At 45.2% G+C, this 13,476-nt stretch overlaps 1 protein-coding gene across 3 annotated transcripts; it reads right to left on the reverse strand.

The window, feature by feature from the left end:
• Window positions 1–354: 354 nt before the first annotated feature.
• On the reverse strand, window positions 355–12,999 carry LOC139420334 (ATP-binding cassette, sub-family C (CFTR/MRP), member 13). Of its 3 annotated transcripts, XM_071170321.1 has the most exons (20): window positions 12,641–12,999; window positions 12,149–12,210; window positions 11,707–12,024; window positions 11,245–11,422; window positions 10,831–11,085; window positions 10,680–10,745; window positions 10,371–10,508; window positions 9,467–9,613; window positions 9,326–9,386; window positions 8,881–8,941; window positions 8,017–8,077; window positions 7,657–7,876; window positions 7,329–7,483; window positions 7,069–7,224; window positions 5,742–5,932; window positions 5,414–5,636; window positions 3,372–3,503; window positions 2,943–3,268; window positions 2,041–2,235; window positions 355–1,893 (listed from the first exon to the last, which is right to left on the reverse strand). In XM_071170321.1, the coding sequence occupies exons 1-20, from the start codon at window positions 12,677–12,679 to the stop codon at window positions 1,767–1,769; spliced, it is 3,111 nt and encodes a 1,036-aa protein (XP_071026422.1). In that variant the 5' UTR covers window positions 12,680–12,999; the 3' UTR covers window positions 355–1,766. The 3 variants fall into 3 exon arrangements, with proteins under 3 accessions (XP_071026422.1, XP_071026421.1, XP_071026420.1); XM_071170320.1 differs by lacking the exon at window positions 12,641–12,999 and having other exon boundaries at window positions 7,329–7,462; window positions 12,149–12,349; XM_071170319.1 differs by lacking the exon at window positions 12,641–12,999 and having other exon boundaries at window positions 12,149–12,349.
• Between the last annotated feature and the right edge of the window lie 477 nt (window positions 13,000–13,476).

Below are 13,476 nucleotides of genomic sequence, written 5' to 3' on the forward strand. Positions count from 1 at the left end.
CAAGGTTTTAATAAGGGATTTGTGTATATTTCAGTGTGTATGTGTTGGATGGAGTGTTGTACATACATTAGGTTCTATAGTTTCTACAAACACATACAGTAGATCAGTGGTACATATATGAGACTAGGTTCTGGTGATGGTGTGGTACGTTTAGGAGCCTGTGTGTGAATGTCTTGTTAAGAAGTGGCGTGTTTTGTACTCAGCGTTGTGATGCAGTCACTGTCCTGCTAGCATGTCTACCCACAGCCAGAGATGAAAACAGAGTTTATAAAGAGCCTTGTAGAAACTGAAAGATACCTTTTTCACCCATAACTTGTTTTGTGACGAGAAAACTCAATAAAAAGCTTTATGTGATTCATTGACGTCGGTGTTTAATTGTGCATTTTCGATGATGAGACATGACACGCACGCACACACTGAAGAGTGTGTGTGGGTTACCACAGTCAGTTATTAGTCGTACTTTGTTAAAGTGATTAGCCTGCCAATTAAACTTATCAGTCTTGTGCTTCAACAAGAGCACACACACACGGAGGTTCTGGTAATTATAGATATGAGTAATCACTGCATTTTAAAGCTCAGGGTAGAATTAAGAAAATAGAACCTTCAACATTTGATGTTCATTAGAAACACACACACAGCGATGATCAGTTACAATTGATCATGCATCGTCAGAATGAGTTCAAAAGGACACAATACATTTTGTATACATTGTACAGATTTTGTATAAACAGTACTGGCCAAGCCTGAATGTACCCGTAACAGTAGATACAGAGCTGGACAGATAATCCTGGTCAATAAAAGCCCTCTTCAATCAGAACAGATTTATGCCTAACCGGGAGCGAGAGATCAAACAAATTAAGAGAAGGGGGTTGGGAGAGAGACACAGAGAGAGAGTCTGTAGTCCAGGCAGTAGTTTGTTGTGCTGGTGTCAGTCATTGAGATAAACTTGCTGTATGTATTGAGTGCTGTGCTTACTGTGCTGTATTTGTTGTACTTTTAGTATTGATCCTGTATCACCACATAGTCTGAGTACACTTAAAGCCCTGGCCACAGTCCATGCGGTTCCTCTATAACTCAGTTTCACATGGACCATATTGCAAAAGCATCACAGTCACGGCAACCAGATAGCCCCATTGAGCCAAGATGGACGCTGCTGGTAGAGGATGAGGTAAGTAACCTCATCACAATGTATAGCCCTTTAGGATCCTCTTACGAGGGGCACTTAACACATGGTAATATAATAATATGGTCATTTAGCAGATGCTTTTATCCAAAGTGTCCCACAACTCTGGTGTTATTACTCTGGTGTTGAAACCCACAACTCTGGTGTTATTACTCTGGTGTTGAAACCCACAACTCTGGTGTTATTACTCTGGTGTTGAAACCCACAACTCTGGTGTTATTACTCTGGTGTTAAAACCCACAACTCTGGTGTTATTACTCTGGTGTTGAAACCCACAACTCTGGTGTTATTACTCTGGTGTTGAAACCCACAACTCTGGTGTTATTACTCTGGTGTTGAAACCCACAACTCTGGTGTTATTACTCTGGTGTTATTACTCTGGTGTTATTACTCTGGTGTTGAAACCCACAACTCTGGTGTTATTACTCTGGTGTTGAAACCCACAACTCTGGTGTTATTACTCTGGTGTTGAAACCCCATGCTTCAAACAACTGAGCAAACTCAAACAGCTAGTCCAGCATCATTATGATCATGGGTAAATGATCCTAGTTCTGTTCCTAATACCAACTTCCACACTCATTCTTCACTCTTCTTCTGTGTCTTGGTTTCTATGTGTCTCAGAGAGCAGCTGGGAGAACAGTGCCCCCCTCTGGAGGAGAGAAGAGGCGCAGTCAAACTCAGCCACACGTCCCCCATCTAACACCAACACCCTGGAGAGACAGGGAGAGAAGGAGGGGGAAAGAGAGATACAACTGGTCAAGCATATGGAAAAAAGTGAGCAACATTAATCTCTTCTTATAAGATGAAATGACAGAACACAAATCCCACAGAGGAACACAGATCTCAGTAACCCTCACCTGTCAGTGTGTGTGACGTTCCCAGGGTTCTGTGTTAGATACAGCCCGGTGCAGTGGGAGAAGTGTGTGTGTATGATGCTCTGGAGCAGCCTCTCAGTGTGGACGTCTACAGGGGGAACAGGGTCCTCCACTACCAGGACAACACAGCCCTTCAACAGGGCACGACACACACACAGCAGCCTCTTCTCACTGGAGCTGGAGAGGGAGAGGGAGTTGCAGACTGAGGTTTACGGTTGAGGTTTACGGTTGAGGTTGATTTTGGTCAGAGGAGGCTGGTGGGAGGAGCTATTTGAGGACAGGCTCATTGTAATGGCTGGAATGGAATAAATGGAACGTATCAAACACATTAAACATATGGAAGCCACATTTGATTCCATTCCAGCCATTACAATGAGCCTGTCCTCCTATAACTCATCACACCAGCCTCCTCTGATTTTAGTCTACACACTTGTCAATCTGCCACATACGTTTCACATACACACCTGTCTCTCTCTCCCACCTGTACCTATCTCTCTCACACCTGTACCTGTCTCTCTCTCTCACACCTGCACCTGTCTCTCTCACACCTGCACCTGTCTCTCTCTCACACACCTGTACCTGTCTCTCTCTCTCTCTCTCTCTCTCACACCTACACCTGTATCTCTCTCACACCTGCACCTGTCTCTCACTCTCACACCTGCACCTGTCTCTCACACACACCTGTACCTGTCTCTCACACACACCTGTACCTGTCTCTCTCACACCTGTACCTGTCTCTCTCACACCTGTACCTGTCTCTCTCACACCTGTACCTGTCTCTCTCACACACCTGTACCTTTCTCTCTCGCACCTGTACCTGTCTCTCTCACACCTGTACCTGTCTCTCTCACACCTGTACCCGTATACAGCTGTCTGATACCTACCTGAGCCCGGCCCCTCCGTGTTGTAGTGGGTAGAGGAGCTGTCCTGGCAGCAAGCTGACCCTTTCCTTCAGGTGGCATCGCTCCAGTGCCTGCCACACCTGGGCATCCCCATGGCAACCCCAGGGGTCCAGGTTGGAGCGCAGTGAACAGGAGAACAGAGTTGGAACCCGAGCTATGACCGCCAACCGGCTGCGAAGGTCATGGAGTCCCACACTAGAGATGTCCACCCCGTCAATCATCAACACGCCCCTTCGGCCCTCCACCAATCGGAAGAGAGAACTGGTTATGGCGTCCAGCTCTGCTCCTGATCTGCTCACCACACCAACCTGTAGAGTAACATAAACCTAGTAGTATATACATGTACACATTCACACACCTACAGCAAAGTACACACAAACACACACAGAGAATCAAGGCTCACACACAAACCTTCTCTCTGGTCCGGGTGCAAAAAGACAGTTCAGCGGGTGATGGGTTAAGCTCCGTCTCATAGCTCCTGAACTCCACCACTCCCTCCTTTGGCCAGCTAGGGGGTGCTCTAAAGGGCACAGACCAGGGGGGCTGAGAGAGGAAGAGAAGAGAGGGAGTGATATACAGTACTTGTCAAAAGTTTGGACACACCTACTCATTCAAGGGTTTTTCTTTGTTTGTACTATTTTCTACATTGTAGAATAACAGTTAAGACATCAACTATGAAATAACACATGGAATCATGTATAACCAAAAAAAGTATTAATCAAAATATATTTTATATTTGAGATTCTTCAAAGCAGCCACCCATTGCCTTGATGACAGCTTTGCACACTCTTGGCATTCTCTCAACCAGCTTCATGAGGTATTCACCTGGAATGCATTTCAATTAACAGCTGTGCCTTGTTAAAAGTTAATTTGTGGAATTTCTTTCCTTCTTAATGCATTTGAGCCAATCAGTTGTGTTGTGACAAGGTAGGGGTGGTATACAGAAGATAGCCCTGTTTGGTAAATACCAAGTCCATATTATGGCAAGAACAGCACAAATAAGCAAAGAGGAATGACAGTTCATCATTACTTTAAGACATGTAGGTCAGTAAATGCGAAAAATGTCAAGAACTTTGAACATTTCTTCAAGTGCAGTCGCAAAAACCATCAAGCGCTATGATGAAACTGTCTCTCATGAGGACAGCCACAGGAAAGGAAGACCCAGAGTTACCTCTGCTGCAGGTAGAGGATATGTCCATTAGAGCATTATGCAGTGATACACCATCCCATCTGGTTTGCGATTAGTGGTACTATCATTTGTTTTTCAAGACGACAATGACCCAACACACTTCCAGGCTGTGTAAGGGCTGTTTGACCAATACATAGAGTGATGAAGTGCTGCATCAGATGACCTGGCCTCCACAATCACCAGACCTCAACCCAGTTGAGATGGTTTGGGATGAGTTGGACCGCAGAGTGAAGGAAAAGCAGCCAACAAGTGCTCAGCATATGTGGGAACTCCTTCAAGACTGTTGCATTTCAGGTGAAGCTGTTTGAGAGAATGCCAAGAGTATGCAAAGCTGCCATCAAGGCAAAGGGTGGCTACTTTGAAGAATATAAAATATATTTTGATTTGTTTAGCACTTTTTTGGTTACTACATGATTCCAATGTAGAAAATAGTAAAAATAAAGAAAAACCTTTGAATGAGTAGGTGTGTCCAAATTCTTGACTGGTATTGTATATCTGTATCTGTGTCCTCTCTACTCAGTTTAATACCATAACAGTGCTGTATCTGTGTCCTCTCTCTACTCCGTTTAATACCATAACAGTGCTGTATCTGTGTCCTCTCTCTACTCTGTTTAATACCATAACAGTGCTGTATCTGTGTCCTCTATTCTCTGTTTAATACCATAACAGTGCTGTATCTCTGTCCTCTCTCTACTCTGTTTAATATCATAAGTGCTGTATCTGTGTCCTCTCTCTACTCTGTTTAATACCATAACAGTGCTGTATCTGTGTCCTCTATTCTCTGTTTAATACCATAACAGTGCTGTATCTCTGTCCTCTCTCTACTCTGTTTAATATCATAAGTGCTGTATCTGTGTCCTCTCTCTACTCTGTTTAATACCATAACAGTGCTGTATCTGTGTCCTCTCTCTACTCTGTTTAATACCATAACAGTGCTGTATCTGTGTCCTCTCTCTACTCTGTTTAATACCATAACAGTGCTGTATCTGTGTCCTCTCTCTACTCTGTTTAATACCATAACAGTGCTGTATCTGTGACAGTAACTGTAGCCTACCTCTTTCTCGCTCTCTACTCTGTAGCCTACCTCTTTCTTTCTCTCTACTCTGTAGCCTACCTCTCTCTTTCTCTCTACTCTGTAGCCTACCTCTCTCTTTCTCTCTACTCTGTAGCCTACCTCTCTCTTTCTCTCTACTCTGTAGCCTACCTCTCTCTTTATCTCTACTCTGTAGCCTACCTCTCTCTTTCTCTCTACTCTGTAGCCTACCTCTCTCTCCATGTGTGCATGTTGGTCCATCTTCTGGATGGCACCAGCACTGCTCTCTACGCCACAGCTTGCTTGGACCAGGAGATGAAGAACCTCTCTCAGGCTGAGGGTGTAAGTCAGGACCAGTCCTACAGTACTGGGGTCTACCTCAGAGTCCAGTAGAGTCACAGAGACCAGGAACAGAACCAGTCCTGCAAAGGCATCCAACCACACTGATACCCACCTAGAGAGAGCGAGATAACATTTTATTAACACACACTAATTCTGTGTTTGTAATATGTATGAGTTATGTGAATGTGTTTGTGTGTAAAGGGTCCTGTCCTCTAACCTGTCCAATAAAATGCAGTTGTAGCGACACACCAGGTGCTCGTTGAGGGCACCATAGCAACGGGTCAAGGGGTCGTCATGACTACCACTGGTGACCTCATCCCTGTGTGACTCAGAAAGGAGGGATGAGAGAGAGGAGGCAGAGTCTGAAACCATCCTCCTCACCTGACCCGAGACTGACCTGTAGTATGACTGAGAGAGAGAGAGAGAGAGATAGAGAGAGAGAGAGAGAGGATTGATAGATGGAGGAGAGAAATGGAAGAACAGAAGGCGAGTATAAGAGAAAAATGCAGTTTGCCGAGTAACATAACTGTCTCCATGTGTTTCTTACAGAAACTAAAGCAGATCAGTGAGTCAGTGATGTGATTACTCCATCTAGTGGACAGGAATGTACTTACAGCATATAGACAGACGAAAGGCATCAAAAACCTTTTATTCCATACCATTACATGTTATTTTTATTTAACCTTTATTTAACCAGGTAGTCTAGTTGAGAACAAATTCCCTTTATTTAACCAGGTAGTCTAGTTGAGAACAAGTTCCCTTTATTTAACCAGGTAGACTAGTTGAGAACAAATTCCCTTTATTTAACCAGGTAGTCTAGTTGAGAACAAGTTCCCTTTATTTAACCAGGTAGGCTAGTTGAGAACAAGTTCCCTTTATTTAACCAGGTAGTCTAGTTGAGAACAAGTTCCCTTTATTTAACCAGGTAGGCTAGTTGAGAACAAGTTCCCTTTATTTAACCAGGTAGTCTAGTTGAGAACAAATTCCCTTTATTTAACCAGGTAGGCTAGTTGAGAACAAGTTCCCTTTATTTAACCAGGTAGGCTAGTTGAGAACAAGTTCCCTTTATTTAACCAGGTAGGCTAGTTGAGAACAAGTTCTCATTTGCAACTGCGACCTGGCCAAGATAAAGCGTAGCAATTCGACACATACAACAACACAGAGTTACACATGGAATAAACAAAACATACAGCCAATAATACAGTAGAACAAATTCTACCATTACATGTTATAAATTATACCATTACAAATCATACCATTACATTTTATATCATACCATTACATTTTATACAATACCATGTTATACCATTACGTGTTATATCACACCGTTACATTTTATACCATATCACATGTTATACCATACCATTATGTTATGTTATACCATTACATGTTATATCATACCATTACATTTTATACCATTACATTTTATATCATACCGTTCGTTACATGTTATATCATACCATTACATTTTATACCATACCATGTTATACCATTACATATTATACCATACCATTACATTTTATATCATACATGCTATACTGTACCTGTATTGTGAGGAAGAGGTAAGTCAGCACCGGAACTATCAGGATGAAGAGAGGGGAGATGTAGCCAATCAGCAGCACTGTCACAAACACCTGCAGCCAACAGGAGAGCCATGAGAGGAGGTTGGCGGGGACTAGCTCGTCAATCACGTACATCTCCTACAGAGAGAGAGAGACAGACAGAGATACATTTTAACCTATTTTCTATACATTTTTATAAAAAATTAGGGCCATAATGTCATTGCTTATAGAGCCTCTCTCACCTGTGATAGGCTGCGCAGGACCAGAGAAGAGGGCGTGATCTGGTAGAATCTGAGAGGAAGGCGGAGCCGAGCAAAGAGCAACTCAGAGTGGAGACTGGCAGACGCCTTCAGAGAACCACCAGTTACTGCTAATGCTACACAGCACACGGACAGAGCTGAAATACACACGCTCGTGAGTTAGACAGTAGGCACACACACACACACACACACACACACACACACACACACACACACACACACACACACACACACACACACACACACACACACACACACACACACACACACACAAACACACAAACACACACACAAACACACACACACACACCTTGCAGCAGCCCCAGTACAGCGTAGACAGATAGTCGTGAGTCTCGTAGTTCTCTCCACTCCTCCAGCCCCTGTAGTTCTTTAGCCTGTCTGGTCCACACGGCTAACAGACCGGTCTGACACACACCCACCACACAAACACACACCTGGGATAATACAGTCAACAACACCCAGCCCAAGCCACACACATGCAGATACAGCCGAATACACACACTGCTCACCTGCAGGGAGAATACACACACGATTATTCTGTCACTTTGTAAACGGCAAGGTTGGGATTAGAAGAGGAAAATACTGTGTTATAACAGCTGACCTCGGGACAGATTCTGTGTGTAGATTGATCCTAGATCTGTGTACTCACACCATGTTTGGGCAGAGGTACAGTGTTTGCTTCTGTCTCTCTCAAGGTCTCATTACTGCACCTGTTAACGAGAGGGGACATTTTATGTATTTGTGTGTGTGTGTGTGTGTGTGTGTGAGAGAGAGAGAGAGAGAGAGATGGATTGGGGGAAGGGTTAGTGAAGGAAAATATGTATGTGTGTATGTCTATGTCTCAGCATGCATGACCACAGATCAGATATGATGAGAGGGAAGTAATACGGGGAGGACCAAGTCAGGGCTCTGCTCTGTGTGTCTAATGCTCTTATCTCTGTGAGGGGGTTAATGTTGTGGATTAGAAAGCTTTGTAATTTAGCCTTTCTAACCCCCTCAAACACGCCATGACTCACGTGCGCACACACACACACACACACACACACACACACACACACACACACACACACACACACACACACACACACACACACACCTATCTTAGCTTCTGCACAAACCTCCACTCCCTTTCCACTCTCTCACACACACCAACCTCAACCCATCTCACCCTCATCTTTGTACTCACCTCAACCCGACCTTGCTGACATAATCTAAAATTTTGCCGTGCATAAACCCACCCCTACCCCTATCTGACCAATCAGACCAGCAGAGATGAGAGACCCTTGTCCAATCAGAGGGCAGAGATTAGTTTGGGGATGAGCCTCGGTCAGTCCCTTGATGTCGCATGGCCAGAGAAACTGAGTCATCTGTGTGTGTGTGTGTGTGTGTGTGTGTATAATCCAAGCCTTCTCATTATTGTGTAAGCAGGTTAGGTAATAACATAACACACTACAGCTTAGGGATGACAGGGGACATGCTTTCTAGTTAATAAACAGAAAAAACACACACACACCGATCTGAGTGCTCCTCGAGACAGCTTTTCTTGACCCCATTTTCTGAAAGAGTGCCATTCTCTGAAAAAGAGATTCATAAAGATTTAGAAAAATGATTCTGGTACACACACAGAGGGTAGAGGGTTGGATCAGGTCAGATTTATACAGTATCATGCTAATGCTAGGTAAGTGTGTGTGTGTGTGTGTTACACACTACACAGGTGTGCTCCCGAGTGGAGCAGGAACTGCATCTCAGTGCTAGAGGTGTCACTACAGACCCTGGTTCGATTCCAGGCTGTATCACAATCGGCCGTGATTGAGAGTCCTATAGAGCAGCCACAATTGGCCCAGCATCATCCGGGTTTGGGTTTGGCTGGGGTAGGCCGTCATTGTAAATAAGAGTGTATTCTTAACTGACTTGCCTAGTTAAATAAAGGTTCAAAATAAATACCTGTAGTTAGTTACCTGTGTGAGAGACTTCCTGTGAGAAGAGGAAGTGGTCCAGATGACAGAGGGAGTGCCAGGTCTGTCAATCAAAAAGAAAGAGAGCGGGGTTAGGCAGAAGTCTTTACTGTGTGTGTGTGTGTGTGTGTGTGTGTGTGTTACCTGTGTGAGGTGCAGTGCCAGGGAGGGCAGTAGGTTAAAAGGTGAGCGTAGCAGTGTGAACAGACACACACAGGTGAACACCTGAGACGCTGTCAGAACGTTACCATCATCCACCAGCACATACACACCCAAACTGGACACACACACCTGTAGAGACACAGAAAGGGGAGTGTGTGTGTGTTAGTACATGTTAATCATCCATCACCATCTATCAGTCCTCATCTACAGTATCCATCAGTCCACAATAACAATCACAGACCAAACTATCCGATCCCAGATCCATTCATCGATAATCACTGATCCTCATCTGTGATCCGGTCAGATTAGGGTTGATCTCTGCACATTATTGAAACATCTAATATCCTTTCCAGTGCTGTATGTGCGTGTTAGGTTTGTCTCTCCAGGGCTCAGGTAGGCGGACACCAGTCTGGACAGAAAGCTGTGATTGGATGCTGATTGGATCCCTCAGATTGCATATCAGCTTCTGGGTCAGAGAGGTGGTAGGAAGATTACGACCGAAAAAGGAAACGCACGCAATGTCCCAGACTGTCCACAACGCTGAGTCTGTATTAGTGATCAGCTTAGGACAGGGCTAAGCAACTACCCTCTCTATCTGGCCAGAGGGACCATGGGACTCACTAAAGTAGGGGGCTTTTTAAACACAAATCCCAATTCATTAACAAGGCTTATGTAGGTCTACTTTCTCATCAGTGTTGATGATATTGACACTTTTGTACTGTTTAGTGACTGAACTAGGCAGCCTTGGTCCTGGAGAGCTACAGTGTCGGCAGAGTCTCAGCTGGTTTCCCAGTCCAACACTGACCTTCAAACTCTACTGCACCTGTCTGTTAGGGTATTTCTGAGGGAGAGAGATGTCAGGAGAGGTCAGCGGTCAAAGACGGACCAGGAAAGGCACACAGACGCGGTCCAATAGGGAGAAGGCCGTCAGGAATCCCAGAATCCTCAGCGTCTCCAGCTCCTTCTCTCTGGCAATGCCCACTCTGCACTGGAACCACGCCTCCAAGACCAACAACTTCACCGTCTAGAATAGAGGGAGGAATAGAGGGAGGATAGAGGGAGGAAGATAGAGAGGAAGTGGGAATAGAGAGAGTTGAGTACAACAGATATTAGATCACTTAGAAAAAGAGAAAGAGACAGGAGCCAAGGAGTCTTGAGGTTACTAAGAAATTGAAAAAGAGTGTGAGAGACAGACTTTGATTCCGTTCAGCATCTCCTGCACGAGCTGCTGTCTTTCTCCCCTCACTCTCTCCTGGCTTCTCTGAGGGGGAAAATACATTGTTACACACATACACAGGTCTGCGCCACGCAGCCACACACACCCACAAACACACTCTCTCTGTTACCTGTAATAGCCTTGCCCTGCGTTGTACAGCAGAGGTGAGCGGTACCAGCAGTAACAATACAGCTAGTCCCGCCAGAGAAGAGGGACCCAGCTCTCTCCACAGCAGGCACACACACACTGTCCCCTGCACCCAGGAAGACCACAGGGCAGACAGGGAGACTGGGAGCTCTGCTAACCGTCCAACGTCAGCCCGGAGTGGGGTTAACGATGGGGCAGGGGAGGGTAGACACCCAGGAATACTGCACCGGGACAGGGCCTACAGTAGAGAAGGGAGAGGAAAGAGAGAGGAAGGGTGGAGAGGTGAAGGGAAGGGGGGTGGGGGGTGTAAGGACAAGGAAGGCAAGCATTTAACAGTGTTCTTTTATTTTCTTGAATGTATGTTCACTGAGAGAGAGAGAGGTGGATGTCTCTGTACCTGTTTATACAAGGCTCCAGTCAGCGCTGTCTGAACTCTGACCTCAGTCATCCTGCTGTGACGCTCACACACCTGCTGGACCAGGGCGTGGCACACTACAGCAGCCAACAGTGCCAGGGCATGGGTAAGTCCAGACCAATCAAAGACAGGCTGGTTCTCACAGTAGAGAATACCACACCTGGGGGACAGGTGAGGCAGTGCAGTGTAAGGAAGAGGGTATCTATCACCTGTGTATATTCTTGCTGAATCTAGATGTTCTGTGCTCTTACACTTTTATAAATGCTTTATTACATTTTTTACAGATTCCTTCAGCAATATGGGAACAATATGCATTTGAAGATAACGCCACAGGAAATGTGTACCTGGGTGTGTTTATGTGTGTGTGTGTGTGTGTGTGTGTGTGTGTGTGTGTGTGTGTGTGTGTCTGTGTCTGTGTGTACGTGTGTGTTTGTGTGTGTGTACCTGAGGGCCTGAGGGGGCAGGAGGGCCAGTAGGTCAGAGGTCATCCTCAGCAGGGTCACCTGGAGCAGTGAGGGGCGGAGCCACCCATACAGATGACACAGCAGGGCGGGGCCAGACAGGTGAACACCTGGGTGGGAGGTGTTTCCACCCAGTGACTCCTCCTCTCCTGACTCTTGGCTATGACTCCGTCCCTCTGTCGTCCGGTGCTGCTGCTGCTGCTGCTGGAGGGCTGAGCATAAACTCTGGGCTGAGTCCTCATCGCCAAGGCAACACAGGTCCGACAGCTGTAGCCCCCTCCTATGGCCCGCTGAAACGACTCTGACAGCAACCACAGCACAAAGGACATCATCAATCAAAAAATCTGCCAGTTATGTAACATACATCAGATACATTATGTTTAATGATAATGATGCATCTAATGTGAAAATGTTAATATTGTTACCTGTAAATCCACCAGTAGGACAAACGGCTGAGGAAGGAAACATCCCTCTCCAGAGTTGGCTTCTGTCCCATGCAGAGAGGGAGGAGAGGAAAAAAGAGAGTGGCAAACTCATTCAACTTTAACATAGACCTACTCTTCTTTTGTTTTCTTTAATTTTGGGTAAAGGGAATAAACAATGAGTCTTTAATACATTGTATTATTATAGGCTATAGCTTCTGCTTTTACTGATTGCTGTATACATCAAATGTATCATAATTAACACATTGTTTAATTTCTGCGGAGATCAGCTGTGGACAGTCTGTCAGTCTTATTTAAATAATGTTTATGAACCATCCTTTTAAAAGCTGTGACCTCTTAATTAAAGCTTGGGCTACTTGTATATGGCCTCCCTCGTCGGTAGCGAAAACTCCGAACAGACACTATAAACTCCACAGAAACAACAAAAGAACAAGAAAAGAAAGAACAGAAAATTAGAAAAAAAATGGAACTCACCTGTTTTCCGCCCCATCTGGCGGAGAGACGGAGAGACATACCCGGGGAGGGACGCACACGCCAGTTTGGCCCCGAGTGAGGGGATGGAGTGGAAGAGGATGGAGGGGACAATAGCTCGCGGGGTGAATGGCCTAATGTACTAGTATGTCCACATCTGCACGCGGCCACAGCAGCAGCAGACTGACAGCAGCACGCGACATTAGGCTAAGATCTGGTCCATTTCATAACAGAAAACAACCTGAAAGCACGATATAAGCCCCAATTTGTCAATTTACGCCTGGTGACCTCTTTTCTTTGTTGTTTGCCTTTGCAGTTTTTAAATTTCCGTTCCCATTGTCGTTGCATGGCTATGACTGAGTGAATGAATTGATGGATGTTGAAGGAGCGTAAAGCGTGTTGTAGAATCCCGCTGACGGCCTGCGGGAGAGGTGCGCGGCTAGGGGCGTGTCAAAATTCTGACGGAGTTCATGGGCTGCGTTTACTTAGGCAACCCAATTCTGATATTTTTTTCTCCACTAATTGGTCTCTTTGCCAATTACATCAGAAACGTTTCAGTGCTGATCTGATTGGTCAAAATACTAATTAGTGGAAAAAAATATCAGAATTGTGCTGCCTATTAAGACTGAGCTCATAAAAACGGGTTCCATTAGATAACACAGCCACAAAGACAGATTCCACAGCCACAAAGTAAAAATTGTAACACACAAAAAAGGGCGTAATTTAATGCAGGGATGCCAACCTTTGAAAAATGGTTGGAGTGAGATTTTGCCCAGATGGGGTCTGGGGGTCCTCCCCCAGAACATTTTACTGTTTTAAAGCTAATTTCCTGGAATTCA

The sequence above is a fragment of the Oncorhynchus clarkii genome, chromosome 11 (assembly GCF_045791955.1).
Source record: "Oncorhynchus clarkii lewisi isolate Uvic-CL-2024 chromosome 11, UVic_Ocla_1.0, whole genome shotgun sequence".
NCBI classification, from domain to species: domain Eukaryota; kingdom Metazoa; phylum Chordata; class Actinopteri; order Salmoniformes; family Salmonidae; genus Oncorhynchus; species Oncorhynchus clarkii.

Coding starts and splice junctions, on each gene's coding strand:
- LOC139420334 (XM_071170319.1), bottom strand. CDS start 12,273: ATGTTAAAGTTGAATGAGTTTGCCACTCTCTTTTTTCCTCTCCTCCCT. Junction 10,509..10,679: donor AGATGCTGAACGGAATCAAA/GTCTGTCTCTCA, acceptor CCTCTATTCTAG/ACGGTGAAGTTGTTGGTCTT. Junction 9,387..9,466: donor TGGCACTGCACCTCACACAG/GTAACACACACA, acceptor TTTGATTGACAG/ACCTGGCACTCCCTCTGTCA.